This window comes from Falco naumanni, chromosome 20, assembly GCF_017639655.2.
Source record: "Falco naumanni isolate bFalNau1 chromosome 20, bFalNau1.pat, whole genome shotgun sequence".
In the NCBI taxonomy this organism is placed as follows: Eukaryota; Metazoa; Chordata; class Aves; order Falconiformes; family Falconidae; genus Falco; species Falco naumanni.
In genome coordinates, this window is record NC_054073.1 from 1,849,151 (window position 1) to 1,868,957 (window position 19,807).

Consider the following 19,807-nt stretch of genomic DNA (forward strand, 5'->3'; position numbering starts at 1 on the left):
CAGTCCCCTGGGTGGTGGTGGTGTTTTGTGGGCCTGGGCCTGGTGCCACGCTCCCCGCCCCGGCCATGGCAGCCTGGCCGGGACTGCAGCTCCCAGCGTGCCCCGCGCCGCGCCCCACCTCGCAAGACGGAAAGCGGGGATTGGCCGGCAGCGTAGAGCCAATGGGTGAGCGCGTTGTTGGGTCGGAGCTGGGCCGGTTCTGAGGGAAGGAGGCAAGATGGTTCTGGAGAGCACCATGGTGTGGTGAGCGGCGGGCCGGGCCTCGGCGGCGGGGGCTCCCCGCGCCCCCCACCCCCCTCTGCCGCCCCCCGCCCGCGCCAGGCCCCGCCGCCGCTTTCCCTGAGTCATCGCGGGCCGGGCCGGGCCGCGGGGGAAACTGGGGTGGGGGCAGAGGGTGGGCTTGAGGCGGGGGTGACGGGGTTGGGTGCTCGAAGGGGGAGCTGCGGGCTGGGGTGGGGAAGGGGGTAAATGGGACAGGCTGTGGGGGGAGAGCGGCCTTAAATGGGACATATTGGGGTGGGGAGGGGGGTAAATGGGACGGGCTGTGGGAGCAGTGGAGGTGAATGGGACGAGGGGTGTATGGGCTGGGCTGGGGTGGGGAAGGGGGGGTTGAATGGGACAGACTGGGGTGTGGGAGGATAAATGGGACAGGGTGGGGGTTGTGTGGTGGGTAAATGGGATGGGGTGGGAGGGGTAAATGGGATGGCCCTGAGGAGGGGAGTGGGGGTAAGTAGGATGAGTATATGGGATGGGGTGGGAAGGAGGTTAAATGGGACAGGGCGGGTTGGGGTAGATGGGGGATGTTGGGGAAGGCTGCCAGCAGGGTGGAGGGGGGTGAGGAGGCGAGAGCAGGGTGAAGGAGCCACTGTAGGCCCTGGCTGGCAAGGCATGGGGCAGAGGGGGCTGCTGGTGGGCAGAGGAGACCCCGATGAAGGGATGTGGCAGGTGGCTGCAACGGGGCTCTGGTGTAACACGGTGTCAGGCAATTCTGCAACACAAACTGGGGTCACATTGTGGTGGGGGAGAGCCAGGGCAGGTAGCTGGGACACAGCCCCGGACTGCTCAGCCCCAGCCCTGCTAGGGTGCTGGGTCAGCCCCTCGGGCTGGGGGCCTTGCCCCACACGGCTGGGGTGCGGCGGGGCTGCGGTGGTCCTGCATGAAGCAGCTGTCGTCTCTGTTGTTGTTGGTGTTGTGGGTAGAGGGTCTTGTCCCTGGGTGCCAAACACAGCCAGGGCTGGCAGCGGAGGTGAACTCGGATGGGTCATTATTGCCACAGCAGCTACAGTCCTGTTATTTGTTGGTTTTGGTCCTTAAGAAGGCCACGATAGAGAAACCCAGCGATATCTGCCCAGGTTCTGTTGTTTCCTTGCCTCTGTACGTGTCCCGCCGCTGTTTGGATGAGGCTGTTACCACAGCCTGACTCACTGACAGTATATATCAAAGTCCTTGATGTTTTCTCTGGGTGGTATTTTGCTTACTCACGTTGAAGGGTATTAAAATGTTGTTGCCCTGGAGAGTGGGAGGAATTCTCTGTTGCTCTGGGAATAGTAAGCTGCGGTTCAGATGGCCTCAGCCAGGTCATGGTGTGTCTTTGTGCCTGAGGTGAAGTTTGGCCACTGCCACCTCCTCACTCCCCGCCTTCTGTTGGGGTACTTGGTATGGGTCGGAGGAGAGGCGGCCCAGTGTGAGCCTGAGCACAGTCAGGGAAATGGTCTCAGGTAGTTTCTTTGGTGTTAAAACTAAGAAACTGGGAGTACTCTTTCGGGAAGTCTTAATTTGGGGGCAGAACAAACCCTCGAGCTCTTATTTAGCTAGTCCTGCCTCCTTCCCAGGGTCGCTTTCCTGAAGGCTGGCATAAGAGAGGGGCTTCTCCTGCCTGCTGTGTGCTATATTTAATAGCTGATGGAAGAGAGGGTGGGGATTTAGTTACAGCCATGCGGTGATGCCGTTAGACGCTGCGGGGCACTGTTGGCCTCGTGCCGTGCGGTTTGTGCAGGCCCTGACACCGGCTGCGGGTGTAGGATGCTGAGGCTGGGCTGTGGGGCTCAGGGGTTCAGCACGTCACCACGTCACTTTGAGGAGGGCACCACACCGGAGCAGAGATGGGTTTGAAAAGCGCCCACTGTCCCTGCCCTGGGAAAGCTGCTTTTCATCCTGATGAAAACCCCATGGCAGCAGTGAGCACGGAGCTTTGTACTTTACCATAGAGTGGTGTTTCGTGGCTTTTTTTTTTTGCTGTGGACATGGAAGGAGGCATTGAGGAGACGTGGGTCTGAGGCTGTGTCTGGCTGCAGTCACCCCTTGCACTCTTCAGCGAGGAGTGGGAGCTTCCAGCTCCAGGCTGGAGTTTGGCCTGTGACCCAAAGGTCAGATCTGATCTTAAAACTCAGGGAAATGCAGAGACAACTCGTCTCTCTGCCCCAGGAAATGTCTGTGTCCCACTGCGTGTCCCCAGCTGTGTGACATTAGGTGTGCTGTCCCAAAAAGCATGTTTTGGGGATAAACCTCAACTGTTTTGCAAGCTGACACCCTCCTTTCTGTGTTTCAGTGTTGACAACAGCGAGTACATGAGGAATGGAGACTTCTTACCCACTCGCCTGCAAGCCCAGCAAGATGCTGTCAACATTGTGTGCCACTCAAAAACCCGCAGTAACCCCGAGAACAACGTGGGGCTCATCACCTTAGCCAAGTACGCCTGGGGGGGGAACTGGCCTCAGGGGGCCACTGCTCCTGGCAAGCAGGCGAAGAGCGGCTAGGGACCCCCCTGGGAGAGCGCAGGGAGAAGGAACAGGGGAGTGTTGCAAAACAGGGTAGCAACAGCACAGTCTAAAACCAAACCAGTTCTTCTGGGAGGACTAGTACGGGAAAACCTGGTTCCTGACCAGAAAACCTGGTTCCTGACCAGTCTGTAGCTGCCTGGGCTCGCTCCTGCAGTGCCAGGGTATGTTCCATCTCGGGAGGTCTGCCAGACCCATCCTTTTGTGGCCTTGTGTCCCAAAGGGTGGCAGATAAAGGCTGAGCTGTCACTGTAGCTCACGGGTGGCCCCAGGAGAGTGGTTCCTCCGTTTTCTTTAAGTCTGTAGGACTTTGGTGCTTCTGTGAGCTCCCTCTTAGCCAGAGTCGATTAAAATTGGCCAGTGGGCTCAAGGTTGCTGGAGCAGGGGACAGACACACACACAAGCCTTCATGCAGACAGATTACTTTGGGTTGGGTATTTTTTGGAAACCTGGCTAGAAGTCTTGCTCCCTGTACACACTGACCCACCAGAGCCGAGTGCTGGCGGGCTCTCCGAGCGTACATGGCTGCAGGCGTAGTGCAGGAAGGGCTTTTCTTACCCCCGTAGCAAATAAAGGGTTTGGCAAAGAAATTCACAAAGAAGAGGTCGCTAAGATGAGCACGTTTGTGTTGCAGTAACTGTGAAGTGTTGACCACGCTCACTCCAGACACAGGCCGGATCCTTTCAAAGCTACACACGGTGCAACCCAAAGGGAAAATTACCTTTTGCACAGGGATCAGAGTTGCTCACGTAAGTGGTCTGGGTTCCTCACGAGTGAGTCTGCACCTTTCTCTGTAATTCCTTTTGCCTTAGTGTCTCTCTTAAGTTACCTGCCCTGTTGATGGCGCAGGTACAGGGCATCTTTCCCTGCCTCTGTGGCTGAACAGTCCTGAGCAAATCGTTTTGGTTTTGCCTCAGTTTCTTCGTCCGCAAAACGCAGGTGAAACCTCCTTTATAGAACCCAGTATAAAAGCTCAAAAGTTCTATAGTGTGGTCCTGGTTTGCTTCAGAGGAACCTGGCAGCTGCCTCACAGGGGTCCAGCCGAGCTGCACAGGCCTTCCCACCCTGGGGAGAGCAGCACCCAGCTGAGGAGTGTCCCCCAGGACGTGGCCACCCTTTTGTCCCATTTCTTTGCTCTGTCCCACACTGTCTTTCTGCCAACAGACTGTTCCTAGCTGAGTTATAACTGCCAGCAAAGGGGAGGCCCTTGAGACATGCCTGCTGCGGGCAGTTTGGTGAAGCTCGTTACTGCGCAGTTTCTGCTGGCATTTAGCCTAAATTTTCATGCGTAATAGGAAAAGTATCAGGGGTGACAACTGTCCACCTCTTTTTCCTGAGAACTGCCTTTCAAGTACAATATGACTTCTGTCTTGCAGCTGGCTTTAAAACATCGCCAAGGCAAGAACCATAAGATGCGAATCATCGCCTTTGTTGGGAGCCCTGTAGAAGATAATGAGAAAGATGTGAGTAACGGCCAAAGGAAAATATGTTGGCTCAGCTCCACGCTCTACCTTGAACCGTAAATCGGGGTTATTGTTTGTTCCCTGCCCAGTTCTGAAAGTAAGGCGCCATACCCCAGCGAGGGGGCCTATTTACCTCTCCAGCAGAGCGGCTCTCAGCAGGGAGGAGAGGGAGGGAGAGGGAAGGCCGGATCCCTGGGCACAGCCAGGCTTGAGCCAAGGACAGAACTGCAGAGGGAGCTTGCGCTGTGTCCTGCGCCTCATGGCTTGTGGCCATCACCTAAACCATGTTGGGCTTTTTGCCTGAGGAGCTGCAGGAGGAAATCTGTGTCCCTGTGCAGAAACGATGCTCTAAGACTTGGGAAGCTGCTGTTCTGCTGGCACCTCAAATAACACAAGTGAAATTAATCCAGATATTCTGGGTCTCTTTGAAAGAACGGGCCAGAAATGTGAGATGCTGCCTGTCCCAGGCTCTTGCTGTCCCCATCAGTGGGGATGGTTACTTGCTTCGGCAGGAGCAGCTGCCTCGCTTGTGCCACCTCACAGGACCTCGGGCACTACGCCGTAGCTCCTGTCCCACTGAAAGAGGTGAAATACCTCACATGCGTCTGTGCTGGGAGGGCTGGAAACTGGGGGGCTGCCTGTGGGCTGTGTGCCTCCAGGACTGAATCCTAAGTGCTGTTGTCTGGTTTCTGATGAGCTGAGCATGGGTAAGAGCCAAAAGTGGAGCTAATGCCCTGGTGTTTCCTCATTGCAGCTGGTGAAACTGGCGAAGCGTCTTAAGAAAGAGAAAGTCAACGTTGACATCATCAATTTTGGAGAAGAGGTGAGACTTCTGCTGTGTTTCTGGCACAAGATCCAAGGCAGGATTTTATATCCTGTCCAGCCCCGAGCCCTTGCTTGGGTGCATGAGGATACAAACAGTTCTCTGAGCCTCGGTCTCTTCAGCAGCTGCCCCAGTAAAAGCGCTAATGTGGAGAGTAGCGTTTCCTCTGGGAAAACACCTCTCCATTTTGTGGCTGTTGGCTCCCTCATAGCGCAGAGACGCGGGGCGTGCGGAGCCGTCGGCTTGCCCTCTCACAGAGCTGGAGGGAGCCAGGCCAAGCTCTAGTCCCAGCCTTTCTCTCTGGCCCTAGGAAGCCAACACGGACAAGCTGACCGCCTTCATTAACACCTTAAACGGCAAGGACGGCACCGGTTCCCACCTGGTGACGGTGCCGCCGGGGCCAAGCCTGGCCGATGCCCTGATCAGCTCCCCCATCCTGGCCGGGGAGGGAGGTGCCATGCTGGGCCTGGGCGCCAGCGACTTCGAGTTCGGCGTGGACCCCAGCGCGGACCCGGAGCTGGCGCTGGTGAGCGAAGTGGGGAGGAAGGCGGCTGCGGGTGCCGAGCTCGCTCTGTCCGAGCGCTGCCTCGCTCAGCTCCCTGCCGGTCCCTGTCTCTGCAGGCTCTGCGTGTCTCCATGGAGGAGCAGAGGCAGCGGCAAGAGGAGGAGGCCAGGAGGGCTGCGGCCGCCTCTGCGGCTGAGGCTGGGATCGCAGCCACTGGTGGGGATGGTGAGGAGCTGAGCAGGGAACAAAGCAGGCGGCAGGACAGGCGGGATGTTCCCCGGGGAGGGTGTCTGTCCGGCGGACTGGCTCCCATGGCAGCGTTCATTGCTGCGAGGGCGCCCATCGCAGCACCGTTTGTGGTGGGACCCCTCTGCACGGCGTGGCCGTTCCCAGTGTTGCTGGGGAGCGAGGCGAGAGGCGGTTTCTGCCACAGGGTCTCGGGGGGGGGGGGAGGCAGTTCAGCGCTAGGGACTTGCCTCTGCTTTGGCTGAAACTCCCAAATGGAGGTGGGTGTGCTCCTCTGACGCTGCGGGGACCACTTCCCCAGCGAGGCTGTGCGTGCGAGGGGACGGCGTGTGGGGCAGCACCCCGGCTGTGTTCTGAGCGTGGGTTTTGTCTGTGCAGATTCAGACGATGCTCTGCTGAAGATGACGATAACTCAGCAGGAGTTTGGCCGGGCCGGGCTGCCTGACCTCAGCAGCATGACGGAGGAGGAGCAGATCGCCTATGCCATGCAGATGTCGCTGCAGGGAGCGGGTGAGGGAAGCCAAGGGGCAGCTCCTCTGCCGCTGGGCTGGAACCGCCAGCCCCCACCCCAGAGTGGGGCTTTGTCACCTGGGCAGAGCCCAGACCGCCCCGAACGCTTGTGGGGTGGGCGCAGGGGTGGCTCTGGGGGGCCGTGTGGGTGTAAATCCTCCGTCCTCAGCTGTCCCTCCCTTCCGACAGAGTTTGCCCAGGCGGAGGCAGCAGAGGTGGACAGCAGCACAGCCATGGATACCTCCGAACCCGCTAAGGTCAGGTTTTGTCCCTGGGAGGGGATCCCGTCCCTTCCCTGTGCCCTCTCCCCCTGTCCCCAACTCCTCTCCCTCTTCCTGCAGGAGGAAGACGATTATGATGTGATGCAGGACCCCGAGTTCTTGCAGAGTGTGCTGGAGAACCTGCCGGGCGTGGACCCCAACAACGAGGCCATCCGCAATGCCATGGGCTCCCTGGCCTCTCAGGCCTCCAAGGACAGCAAGGACAAAAAGGAGGAGGAGAAAAATTGAGGGCACGGGGCCGGGGCTTGCTGCCGTCGGCCGTGGGGTGAGTGGGCTGCCTGCCCGGGGGGCTGCGGCTAGTGCGGAGCAGTGCCTGGCGGGGCAGGTGGGTGCTGCTGTAACGGGGCAATAAAGGCTTTCCACAGGCGTCTCTGTCCTGGCGCCTCGGTGGGTTGACCCTGGTGGGGGGCAGGCTGGGGCCCTCCTGGGGGGCCTCTGGTTCCCCCTGTACTGGGGGCATGGGGCCCTGGGTCTTGCCTGCACTGGAGGGGGTGGCTGGGCCCTGGGTCACCCTGAAACTGGGGCATACTGGGCCCACAGAATCCTCTGGACCGGGGGAGGCTGTGCCCTGGGACTGCCCCACACTGGTGGATACTGGGCCCCAGGACTCCCTGGCATGGGGGCATAACTGGTCCCATGGAATCCCCTGTACTGGGAGGAACTGGCCCTGGCACTCCCGGTATTGGAGGGGGCTGGGCCCTGGGTCTCTCCTGTACTGGGGGCACGGGGCCCCGGCATGTGTCTGTGCTGGGGGCACTGGGCGCCGGGTCCCCCTTGCACACGTGTCTGGGGGCGGGGCCGCAGTGCCAAGCCCCGCCCCCTGCGCCACCTCCCAGCGTGCTCCGCTGCTGCCCCGGGATGTTTACAGTGAGGCGGGAGGGGGTATGCCTTAGCGGTTGACGGGCGGCAGAGTCAGCCAATCATTGGGCGGTGGCTCGGCTTTGTCAGGTCACGGGGCTGGGGAAGGGGCCAACGGCCTGCGGAGGCGATCGGGGGGGAGGGCGGGCGTTTATGTTAAGTGACAAGGCTCTTTACCAATGGGTTGGGCCTGCTGTGTGACGTGCTGCATGGGGTGGGCGGGGCAGGCGCGCGGCCCCGCCCTGAGTCCCAGCAAATGGGTGAAGCCGGTTGAACCACCTCAGAGCTTCCGACATATGGGACTGGCGGAGGGGCGGGCTCTGGCGTTGAGCGACAGGTCCCTTGCTCAATAGGAAAACAAGCGTTCGGAGACGCCCTGATGGACCTTCCCCGTCGCCAATACCTGCCGGAAGCCGTGCTTGAAGGACAGCCTCGTTTGACCAATGGAAAACGGGAGGAGGCGGGCCGACTTGACGAACAAAGCCTCCAGCCAATAAGCAGCGAGGTTGCCCCGCGGGCGAGCCAAGGCCAACCACCAATAGAAAGCTAGGGCCACGGTGTGGGCGGGAACCACGATTTGACTGGCACCCCCGCGCCCCAATGAGCGCCCTCCGAAGGGGGTGGGGCCCATCAGTGAGTCGCCGTCCGCTCCGCCAACGGCGAGTGCGAACCGTCGCGACCGCCCGAGAGCGACGGCGCCGCCGGCCAATCGGAGCGCGGGCGCTGGCGAGTGGCGGGAGGCGCGGCCAATGGCGCTGTGCGCGGGTGGGCGGGAGCGCAGCGCGCGAGCGGCCGGTGGCGGAGGGCGGGGGGCGCGAGCCAAGCAGGAAGTGGCTGAGGAGAAGCGGCCGCCGCCGAGGGGCCTGGGCGGGAGCCGGCCACCCCCCCCAGCCCCCCGCCGCAGCAGGTACCGCCGCCACCGGGCCCCGCGGCGCGCACGGCACGGGGCGGGTGCGGGGGTGGGGGGCCCGGCCACCGATGGGGGAGGCGCGGGCCGCCCCGGCCGGAGCGGGCCGTGAGACGCGAGGAGGGGACGGTCCTGCCCCCCTCCCTCCTTGGGACCGGGGGTGCGTGAGGGGCGCCACCCTGCCGCGGCGGTAACGGGCGGCCCCTCCCCCTCGGCCGTGGGGCGGGGTCACGGGCACCCCCTTCCCCCCGTGGAGGGGGGGGTAACGGGCATCCGCCCCCCTCCCGGGCCTGGCGGGGAGGTGCCGCCCGGCCTCGCCCTCCTGAGGAGATTTGGCGGGGGGGGGCGGTTGTGGTGGCGGCAGCCTGGCGGCCATCCAGCCCCGGCCCCCTCGGAACGCGGGGCGGGAGCCAAACAGCTCTTCCCGTCGGGAGTCTGAGGGTGGGGGCCGCGGTCGTGTTCCCCTGCGGCTGCAGGGGAGGCTGAACGAATCCCTCCCCCGGGCCTGAGGGGTTTTGGGGGAGGGGGGCTGGTCGCGGCTCCTCTCCCCTGTGTCGCCTGGTCACGTCCCCCTCCCTCCCCAGCAGCGGAGGGGCTGGCAGCGCCCACCTGCATCTCCTGGGGACGCCTGGGCTCGTCCCCCCACCCTCATGTCACTGGGAATACTGGGGGGCTCTGGTCATGCCTCCCTATAGTTCGGGGCAGGGTGAGACCTCCCGCAGCTCCTCTTCAGCTGGGGGGGCTTCGGAGGGGGGGCAGCGGCTGCTCACCTGCCCCCCAGCCCCTGGGAGGGCCCGATCCTGCCTCTCCCCAGCTCTGGAAGGGGCTGTTGTCATTCCCTTGCAGAGCTCCTGGGACCAAGCTCCTTCCCGCTGCCTGCCTGGGGGGTGCTGAGGAGGGGGGCAGAGCCTTCCCGGTCCCCCATGGGGCTCGGAGGGGGTCTGGCAGGCATCCCCCTAGTTCTTCAGCTGTAACATCTCACAAATAAGGTGGTGTCAGTTCCTGGGGGGCTTTTCTGGCTCCTCCAGTTTTTGAGGAGTGGCCGTGTGAATAAGAAGCCGGGAGGGGGGGGCTTTGGGCTGTCTAGGTCCCCTCTGGTTTCTCTCAGTTCCGCTGTCCTGAGGATGGTGGTTGGGAATGGGGCGTGTGGGTCTCTTATCACACCCCTGTGTCCTGGCACGAGCAGTGCTGCAGCTGCCCAGCGGTTTGGGGTTTTGGGAGGAGGGAATCTCGCTATTACACCGGTTTTTGGGGGAAGAGAACTTGGGAGGTCTGGAGAGGATCCTGTTGCAGCCTTGGTAATGTAGCCTATGTGTTTTCGGGTCCTGGAACAGCTGTCTGCCTCTTTGGGGGTGGCTGGGAGGAATCAGGAAGCTCTGTAGGAGGGTCTGGTGTGGTTCCAGATGCAGGAGGAGCCTTGCAGAGATGTGGGTAGCATCCTGGATCGGGGGTCTAGGGCCACCCTGACTTCCAGCAAGGAAGAAAGTGGGAACAGCGAAGACTTAACAGCAGGTTCTTGCTGTCGCTTCTGGAGGTGCCCAGCAAGGTTCAGGGGACTCTGGCCCACTTTGAGACTGTGGGCAGCGAGGTGGCCCTGGGCTGGGGGTGTTTTCTGAAGTCTTGGGAGGAGGATGCCAAGGGGCAGGGAGCGGACATTCTGCGGGTAAGATGAGCATTTCAGTGGGGCTATTTCTGACAGGTCTTGGCCACTTCCTTATGAGCCTCCTGTTTTTTTGGGGGGGAGTGTGGGTTAGTAGGAAGAATGTGTTGTTTCCTTTCAAACCCAGTTTCTTTTCCCTCTTCTCCTCCCATTTCTTGGCCTCTGCCCCTGTGAAGTCCCTTAATTCCTCGCTGCTGGTGCCTGCATGTCATCAGGTAACAGGCAGCCCTTGGGGGCTGTGATTACCGTCCCACAATTAGTTTAATACAAAGAGACTTCCCTAGAAGGTGAGCAGGGGAAGTCTGATAGCCTCAATACTTAGGTTTTAAGCAATGCGTTAAGAACTGAGCCTTGTTTGTGGAAGCAGCTGCTCAAAGGAGGTATTTTTAGTGTGTCTGAGGAGTGAAAAAAAAATGTCCCACGTGTGGCTGTGCTGGCATTACCCAGAGGCAGGAGGACTGGCAGAGGGGCTTCCCAAAGATTTCCTTCCCCCGAGTTTTCCTGGTCAGGGTCTGAGGAGCAGCAGGAGAATCAGGAAGCTCTGCCAGCCCTTTTCCTCCTGGTGTTAATCCCGCAGCCGGGCCTGTGTGAGCAGGCCCCAGTGCATAGCGACCACTCTGAACTGGTGCAACCGTGCAGAAATGCCAGGCTCCAGCTGTTGGAGAGGTGGTGCTGGTGTGGAGGTAGCTCAGGACCTCCTGAATCGACCAGGAGTACGTACCAGCAGTGCCCAAAGCTCTCATCATCTTCCAGGAGCCACGTTTGTCTCTTGTTTTCTGGGTTTATTCCACCCTGATTGGGTTCTCCTGGGTCTAGTCCCTCCTTTTGGTAACACGGAATTGCCCCCTGCAAAATATTTTCTAGGGCTTTAATGTATTTGTACCATCAAGTACCTAAGCATACATCGGGGTACTATAAAAATAATAATGCGCTAATAGCAAGCGAGCACCGTTATGGCGTGGGGCCGTCGCAGCGTGCAATGGGAGCGAGGGAACTCTGTGTTCCCTCCCTTTTGGCGTCTTCTGTGGCAGATTTTCTGTTTATACTGCTAGAATAAACGGGGTGTCCTGGCTGAGTTTAGAAACTTTACGTTGTAAAACCCAGCATGATGAAAACAGCACGAAATGCGCCAGGATGGAGATAACTGGTAACTGCTCATCACAAGGTGGAAACGATCCCAGGTGAGGGGAGGGTTCTTAGGCCGAACGCTTGGGGAGATCCTGGTCATTCTTCCATGAAATGTCTGCCCAGAACTACCAAGCCCTTGTCTGCCTATACCGGTGTGCAGCCTGGTCATACTGGTAAACATGGTAACAAAAACCTCTCTACGTTGACATTGAGGCTGCATTATGCTGATCGTGGCTACAAAAATGCCTGCCAGTGTTTAAAAACTTAATTTTTCAGGCCAGCCAAATTGTTGGGATTTCTGGATCTCATCCACCACTTGTTTGTTTTGATATCTCCAGAAGTTAGCAGATGGTAGAGACTTAATTCTGTTAAACGTATGGGAATTTAATCCCCAGCCAGCCTCCAGTCAGGATGTGTTGTCTCTGCGTGGCAGCTGTGCTCTGCACCGGGATGGGAGCTTGGGACGGGGACAGGGCTGCCAGGCTCCTCTCCCTGGATTTGCACCTGATTGCAGGGATGGGGGGACGGGGAAGGACTGAGTTTCCTGCTCCGTTTCCTGATGAAGCATCTGTTTTTGCTTGAATTCAGTGAAATCTGTGAGCTAGCTATTCATATCCCGGCAGGGGGAATCTGTGTGTTTGCTGCGTGTTGGTGAGAGACCGTCTCCTCCCCCCCTCCCTTCGCAGCTGATTTTAGCTTTGCCTCTTGCTTTTCAAGACTCACTTGCTGTCGCAAAGCCTACTGAAGGATAAAAAAATGAGCGTAACCTGTTTCAGTGGTGATACCTGCCAGTTCTGGGTCTGACACCAGCCCTTTCTTTTTATTTCGCCGTAAAGGTTATTCTCTCCTTTTTTTCTGTCCCCCTGATGCATCGGAGGGAGATCTGGGGGGGTTTGTTGTTGCCACGTGTGACCCAAACAGCAGGGAAGGATCCCCAAGAAGCCACCATAGGTGGACAGAGCAAGCGTGCAGAACAAAGCGAGCATGTTTTTTAATTACTTTAATTATTCAATCATAAATCTGTCCTATATATATAAAAAAAAAGAGGGTTCAAGCTCTTTGCAGCCAGCGTTTACAGACTGAAAGTGGCAAGAAGATTGTTTCTTTCCCGTCCCCCTCGGCTCTGCAGCGATGAGGAGCTCCAGCCTCTGCCCAGAGCGTTCGGAGATGATGCTTGAAATGACGGGGCAGCCCAGGCTGATGGATGCCGCTCCCTGGTCTGGGAGGGTTGACGTGCTGTGTGAGAGTAACATGGATTGGGGTTTTTTTCTGTTTTCTGGGGATATCTGTACAGTACTAAACCCAAGAGCTACCTACATCCATCCTGCAGCAAATAATTCGGCCTCCAAACTTCAATCCTCCTTGAAAATGGGAGGCAGTAGGCAGACTGCAGCTGGGGATGCTGCGAGGGGAAGTTTTTTGATGGGGAGAAAATGTATTTTCTTTATTAAATTTTAAGGTGGTGGCAATAAGGGTGTGTGAAATAGGAGGCAGAGTTTAAAAAGGAGGGGAAGATAGTGCTGCTGGGCACAGATCTTTGTCCCTCTGCCTGCCCTGGCAGAACGGGGCTGGGTTGCATCGGATGCTCCGGGAACACAGGCACCTTGTTCCCGGCAGTAGGGCTTTAGCTGGTGAGCCCTTTTGCACAGATACAGCTTATATAATTTATTTATAGAAATAGATATATACTGCCTGACCGAAATCAGTTGTGCTAATGCAAAAAAACTCCCATTTTTTTTGCAGTTGCTGGCCTTGTTTGTTGGTCTGGAGTAGGATTTTGCTGCTCTCTGCTCCCCCTCCCACGGTTTTTAGCCCACGCCAAGCGAGTTCTGCCAGCAAAACCTCTAGGTGTGCCAGGGCTGGGTCTGGGCAGAAGGATGGCCTTGGCTCCAGGTTTGGTGGCTGGGATTTGCCACGGCATTTGCATCGTCCCAGCTAGTTCTGCTGGGGGATAGCTTCTCCTCGTTGGTATGGCTGGGGGCATCCGAGCGAGGCCTGTTTGTGTTGCCGTGCTGGCGGACGGGGTCGGAGTGCTGTGCCGCACTGGCTTACCCACTCGGTACAAACGCTGGGCCTTGTGCCGTCACCAGCTCTCTGTCTGCTCGCTCTCCCGTAGGAAATGGAGCCAGGAAGGGGTTTTGAGCGGCGCTCCTCCTCCTCGAGCTGAACCGAAACGGTGCTGGCTGGCTTGTGCAGGCACGCAGCGCAGCAGCCAGTTCAGCCGAGGCGTTTGCTGCCCTTGGTTTGGGGTTTTTTCTGCAAAGGGGAACGGCTGCTGCAGTGAGCTGCAGTAATAAGCATTGACGTGCTGCCTCCCGAACGAGGATGAGAAGGGCCTGCCTGTTCCACTCGGGAAGGGATCCTGCTCCTGGCCCGCAGAGATGGCTTTGCCACGCCACGTGGGAGAACCGCAGGCGATGGGATTGCCCTGGCCCTTCAGAAAACCACTGCCAGCGCCCTGCGTTTGTCCTCCGCTCCCGCTTGACCTGCGGAAACATCCAGCTCGCTCGGCACCGGTCCGGTGGTTGGGTGTATGGGGAGGAAGGGACCGTGGCCCCCGTGAAGCTGCTGCAGTGGGAGATGCCCAGACCCGGCTCTGGCTGGACTGTGCGACCTGTTTAGATGTTAATGCGGAGGGACAGCTGAGCGGAGCACAATGGAGCACAAAACATGCGCATAATGGCTGAAGTTTTAATCCCCTGCTGCCGCCTGGAGCAGGGAAAACAATGCCGAGGGTTTCAAATGGCCCGTGGAGCACCCTGGCAGAGTATTATTTTCTACCTGGTACCCCCAGAGAGTCTTTTCATGTGCTAGAAGCAAACTAAAAAGGAAAGGGGGAAGGAAGGAAGGACAGACAGTCCGGTGGAGCCCTTTCCAAGGCATGTCAGCAGCAGGGCACAGGCTCCTCTTGGGGCAAGAGGCAGCGTGCCTCCCCAGAGGCAGTAGATTTCATTGGGAAAAATTAATAATTAAACTCTTGGAGCACCTGAAAGTGACCATTCTCTCCCCATCTGTCAGTGAGCTGACAGCCAGGCTTAGTGAGCGCCGCTGAGCATCCCACCATGCCACCTTCTGCTGGTGCGTTATCTGGCCCGGCTGCAGGAGCAGGGTGAACCAGCCCTGCTGGGGTTTCTCGCCGTGCTGCACTCTCCGAGCATACCGGTTACCCGCCGGCCGCTGCAGCAGAGCCGGTTCAGCGGCTGAGATCTTGGCTGGAGAAGGGGGACCTGCCACAGCGGACCCCACCGGAGCCATCGAAGCAGGACAGCTTGGGCCTCGCAACGGCGTGATCGGAGGGGGATGGAGCAGTGAAGCGTGGGAGGCTCCCTGCCCAGAGCTCACTGACGGTGGAAGAACAGGCTGTGAGGAGACAAGCATCCCCGAGCAGACCCAGTTCCAGGGATGCTTTATTCCAGCAAAAGCTGAATTTGTGTGCTGGAGAGAATGGACTGGAAACGAATAGTCGGTGGGTCAGCTGTGAGCGTCGGCTGTCCAAGCAGAGCCTGTGCTCGTGTTTGGAGGCCACAATACCTGCATGGCTTCTTCCCTCAAAACCAGTGCTGCTGGGCCATTCTGTCCCACCTTGGTAGCAGCTGCTGGGAATATATGTCCATCCAGGGGTACTGGGATCGATGGAAATCGGATCTGGATTGAATCGTGCCACCCCTTTTGTTCCCTTGGCCTTGAGATGGGGCATGCCAGGAAGCATGGCCATGAGCTGCTCTGTACAGACCAGCCCTCGTGCGACAGGTTATCGGATCATTGCCCACAGGAACCGTTTTGGCACCAGCATTTGCTGTTACTGTGGGTATCCAAGCATGTTTGCATTCAATAAATGACAAAAAAAAAAAAAAAAAAAAAAAAAAAAGCCTGAAATGCTGGTGCAACTCGGCTGGGATCACATCATTGTTATGTCTTTTCTGTCCCTTACATCCTGCAGCTGTGGTTGCTTTTGGGTCTGGCCTTTGCAGCCAGCAGCACACAGGGGTGCTGTGAAAGCCGCTCTGGGCATCCTGAAACACCCCCTGAGCCTCCATCCTGTGCAGGGACTGCATCTGCTGGGGGCACGTCCATTGCTTGAGCACGTGGTGCCTGTGCCTTGAAAGCAGAGAAACCCTGCCCAGAAAAACGGCTAAGTGCTGCTTAACGTTGGGGGAGACGAAACCCCAGGGAGGGGGCGGCCGTCACGCACCAAGCACAGGCGTATTCCTCGGTGCAGACTTTGTTCCCGGAGGTGCCGTGCGCCTGGATTTTGTACCGATAGCGTTTTGCACTTTGCTGTACTGAGGCCTTAATTACTCGAACCCCCGCCAGCCACTCATCCGGCATTGTTTCCTCTTCTGAGTGCGTGCTAAAAGTTTCTTTTGGGGGCGATCCGTTCCTTGTTTGGTCTGAACCAGGAGGTGCGAGCTCTTCTTTGGAAAGCCTGAAGCACACGTCTCTCCCCCAGGTTCTTGGTAAATCAAGTGGAGCCGGGCATTCGGGAGAACATGATACTGTTGGCTAGCAATAACCCTGGAAAACAGCTGAACAAAGAGGGGGACGTGGCAGGTGGGGGCCCTGCTGGGCCGGAGCGCGGCCCAGATTGTGTGAGGAATGAGCCTGAAGTTTGCTCCCGCGTCAGGAACGGGCCTGGCACTTCTCCACGATCCGGCAGGATCTGCCGATGCCTCCGTGCCGCTGGCCGTGTGAAGGGAGCGCCTGTTCCTGCCCTGCTGCTTGTGCCATTGGGTGCCTTCGGCTGCCTCCGAAAGCTGGGGAGAGCTGGTCTTCAGAGCTCCCTTAGGTGCTCTTTTCCCGCATGCTTTGAGCCTAGCTCCTGTCAGAGGGTTTCTCCTTAGGTCCCACTGGATGTCAGGCTGCAGACAGCAGCTTCCCTGCTGGAAAAAGGAAAATTGAGCTCCCAAAGCCGGGAAGCTCGGGTCTTGTGTGCGTGTTTCCCTCTGAGCAGGAGGAGCTTGGGGGATTTGGCGTGGAGGCGATGGCTTATGAAACTCCCCAGACGCTGCCTCGCTTTGTCGGGAGCTTACCTCCTCAGTGCCTGCTTCTAACCGAGCTGCTGAAGCTCCAGCAGCCCTGTTACGGTGAAGAAGGTGGGGACTGGTCGGTTCGGGCTTCTGGATGCTTCTGGGGTTTGACGTGGACCTTTCCCCTGTTGCAACACCTGGAAGAATCCTAAAACCAGAGACCCTGCAGCTTTTGCCTTGCTCTGTCCTGCACAGGGACTGGAGGGGTGCTCTGCGCTCCCCCGTCGGATAATATTTTCTCTCTAATGTTTCTCCCCTGTGGTTCTTGATGCGTTTCAAAGCTCTGCAGCATCCTTGGGGTGCCCTGATCTTAAAAACGGTGAAGCAGAGGGATTCTTGCTCTCTTTTCCCCTGCCTGGTGGATCCAAGTCTGACCAGGCTCGGGGGCTGCTGCTTCAGCAACTGCAGACCCCTCTGGCCCAGGGCTGCCTGGAAAGGGCCAGGCCACGTGCCTGGGGAAGGGGAGAGCCCCTCTGGGAATATCGAGGGTTTTGCTTTGGGCTTTAAGTGGAGGGGAGGCTGAGAAACCCGGTTTGATGTCAGCGGAGCCCCGGTCATCGCTGCTGCTCCCGCAGCTCCCGCACCCTGCCTGTGCGGATGGCAGCGGCGGGGAGCCCGAGCTGTGGAGCTGCTGGATCCCGGTGCTGGCAGATGGCAGGGGAAGGGGGGGCCGCTCCGGCCATCAGCCGCGGTGCTGGGGGGCAGGGGGGACCCCTCCAGCTCACACCACCACCGCCTGCAGAGCCAGCAGCGGTTGCCGTTAGACCATCCACCGAACCCAGAGCCACCCTGCCCCAGTGCCAGGGGCTCAGAGGAGTTTGGTGCTGGGTTATTTTATTTATTTCTCTCTCTCTTTTTTTTATTTTTTTTTCTTTCCCCCTCCCTCTGAACCTCCCCTCCCACTGCAGCCATCCCTGCTGAGCCCTGACCTCATGATGTCATGCTGGGAGTAGGACATGTTGCTGGTTCTTGTTTAACCAGCCTGCCTTTCTATCATTTTCCCCCTCTCCTACACGTGAAACCTGAGACCACTCTCTGTCCCTCCCCCCCCCCCCTTTTTTTCCCTCTTTTCCTCCCTCTCCGCTCCATCCAGAAGCTCCTTCCCATCAGGTCAGTACTGGGCTCGGGTCCCTGGCACAGCAGCTGCCTCTCCGGAAGCGCAGCGGGGACAGCGTTTGCAAATCGTGCCGCTAAAGGCTTGCTAGATAAGCAAATTCTTAGGAGATCAGGAGGCAGAGAGAGAAATCTCGTGTGCTGGCAAGGGGTTGGGTGCTGTGATTTGGAAACGGGCTCTGTGGGTTTGGACTACGGTTACGGAGCAAGTGGATGCGAGTGGGAGCCAGGGCGTGTCGCTGGAGTGATGGCGAGGGGACCTTGTGGATCGCTTGAGGTGTAAATGCTGCGTGGGAAGGGGCGGAAAGGCGTGGGACAAGTATGAGGGATGCGCACGAGCAGGGGCTGCCAGGGGTGGAAAGCCCCTGGTAGCTGGGGACGTGGGGGTGCCAGTTCCCTGCACAGGCTGTTCCCCAGATTGCTGTGCTGCCCTTGATGCTCCTCCTCTGCCTGCTTCCCTCATCCCCAAAAGCAGGAGGTAGTATTTCCTCCCTGATAAAGAGGAGAAAAGGGGGTGTGGGAGATTTAATTCCTTATCCGTGGACTCACAGATTTTAATTTTGGATCCATGGACATGGAGTTAAATAAGGACTTCTAGTGTGCAAGAGCCATTCTTAATGTTAACCTTTGTTTCTCTTCTGACCTGTGTTATCTCTTCTGAAGCTTGGCTGAATCTCTTCTGCCTTTTATATTGGCAAAACTAATTATAGTTCTGGAAAGTAGTGAGGGGCGGCTAACAAATGTTGAAGTTGGAGGATCTGTCTGGCACCATGCTGTAGATACCAGAAGGTGGTTCCCAGAGCAGCCGGCCCAGGAGGGGCCTACGCAGAAGCGAAGAAAGCGGAGAGGGGAAGGATGTAGCTCCAACAGGTACGGGGTTTTGGCTGGGTGGGATCCCTTGGTGGCAGAACGAGTCCTGATGTGATGGAAGATGGGCCTGGGCTGGGTGCTGCGCCGGCTCCGTTGCATTCACATCACCCCATGCCTGAGTTTCCTCACATGCGACGGGCTAAACCCCAGCTTCGTCCAGAGTGCGAGCTCGTTGGGACGTTACCTGTACACCGGATCTCACTTAAGAGATAAGTGCTGTTTGGAGATGGAGAGAAAAACAAAGTCCTCTGGCAAGTCCCATGTATGGTTTTCTGCTGGGCTGACAGCAGCACAGCCTGTGTTTTCCGAGCAAGCAATCTTTCCGGGTCATTCCTTAATAGCTTGGTGTCAGACTAATAATGTCTCTGAAAGTCCTTTCATCTCTGAAATCTTGTTTACTTTTTGGCCTTTCCTCAATATGGACAGTGAAATGACACTGTTCTATGTCACCTGAAAAATACCAAGTTGGTTTCAGCTTCCTGCTGTGGAAAAGAGCTCTGTCTGGATGCTTCCAGGAAATTTTTCTTTTTGGAGTTGCCCGTTTTGGAGCAGGGCACTGTCCGTGTTGCAGTGAGAAATTAAAACCACCCAAACAAAGCCCACTCATTTTACAGTGGCTTTCTGCTACAAAGCCATGGCTGCTCGTACCAACTTGTGCAAAACCTGTCAAAACTACACTCGCAGTCCCAAAACAAAGGCAAGCTGTGCGTTTTATCTCACACAATCTCTTGACCACAAAATCCGGGCAGCGTCTCTGCAGCGCTCTGGGCTCTGCTCCCGGCTGTACTTTCTTTGACAAGTTGCAGGGCTGCAGCGCTGTGGCTTTATCCGTGCTGGGGCAGATGCTGGCCCTCCCTGGCACCAGCTGCGAGCTGCATCAACCATTAATGCGGCTGTTCCGTGGGAGTTGCCCCTGGAGAGAAGGGAAGGGGAACAGATGAACGCTGGCCGCTGCATAAATAACCAAGTGCAGGGCTACCGCCGGCTTTTCTTCCCTCCTCTCCACCAGTTGCCAGTAACAGGGGGCTGGGGAGGATTTGGAGAGCAAAAGAGCCACTGAAATGGAGAAAAGCTGTGCCAGGTGCTACAAATTTGTTGCTGGGGGAATTTGCCCCTTGCCTGCCAGGTCTCCACCAGGGAGTGAGATTGTATAACACCCAGCGCTTGTTCGGCTCATTAAAAACAGTTGTTCTCACCGGTGACGTCTCCTCTGCACAAAGGCTGGGGCTTTTTAGCAGGGGATCAGTTTTAAAATAGCTCCCAGAGCCCCGGGAGGAGAAGAGAGCCGGCGATCCGCGCAGCTCCCCGCCGACCAGGTGATCCTGTCCTCATTATTTTGTGTTTTGCAGATACCCGAGGTGGAGATTTGTTTTTCTCCAGGGCTCCCTCGGCGCTGGCAGCCCAAGGGAAGCCACCAGCTCGAGGCCTGGGAGCAGCAGCACGGGGACAGGCTTTGTCAAAGGTTTCCTCTGTGCCTCGGAAGCTAATCCCGCCTGTCACGTGGCGCCGGGAGCGCAGCCGTTCCCGCTGGCCTCGGACACGGCCGCAGCCCCCCTGGACGCCGGGATGCAGGAGGGCGGCACGGTGGGATAGACTCGGCTGAACTTTCCTCCATAGTTGGGTTTGGCAGGGTAATTTT

At 58.0% G+C, this 19,807-nt stretch overlaps 2 protein-coding genes across 4 annotated transcripts in view; both read left to right on the forward strand.

The window, feature by feature from the left end:
- Positions 1-139: 139 nt before the first annotated feature.
- Positions 140-6,971, forward strand: PSMD4 (proteasome 26S subunit ubiquitin receptor, non-ATPase 4). The gene is made up of 10 exons (XM_040618750.1): positions 140-243; positions 2,549-2,689; positions 3,412-3,526; positions 4,154-4,240; positions 4,995-5,063; positions 5,374-5,589; positions 5,685-5,793; positions 6,193-6,324; positions 6,514-6,581; positions 6,666-6,971. The coding sequence occupies exons 1-10, from the start codon at positions 218-220 to the stop codon at positions 6,831-6,833; spliced, it is 1,131 nt and encodes a 376-aa protein (XP_040474684.1). The 5' UTR covers positions 140-217; the 3' UTR covers positions 6,834-6,971.
- Positions 6,972-8,263: 1,292 nt separating this feature from the next.
- The window catches only part of ZNF687 (zinc finger protein 687), a 29,408-nt gene continuing 17,864 nt past the window's right edge, over positions 8,264-19,807 (forward strand). The window contains exon 1 of one of the 3 annotated variants that reach the window (XM_040618434.1): positions 8,264-8,370. The gene's annotated coding sequence lies outside the window, so the exon portion shown is untranslated. The other 2 variants (XM_040618436.1, XM_040618437.1) reach the window with 2 other exon arrangements.

Bases quoted from the DNA above. Each gene is read 5' to 3' on its own strand.
- PSMD4 (XM_040618750.1), top strand. From the start codon at position 218: ATGGTTCTGGAGAGCACCATGGTGTG. The intron at 2,690-3,411 runs GTACGCCTGGGG...TTTGTGTTGCAG, and splicing joins GGGCTCATCACCTTAGCCAA to TAACTGTGAAGTGTTGACCA. The intron at 3,527-4,153 runs GTAAGTGGTCTG...TCTGTCTTGCAG, and splicing joins CAGGGATCAGAGTTGCTCAC to CTGGCTTTAAAACATCGCCA.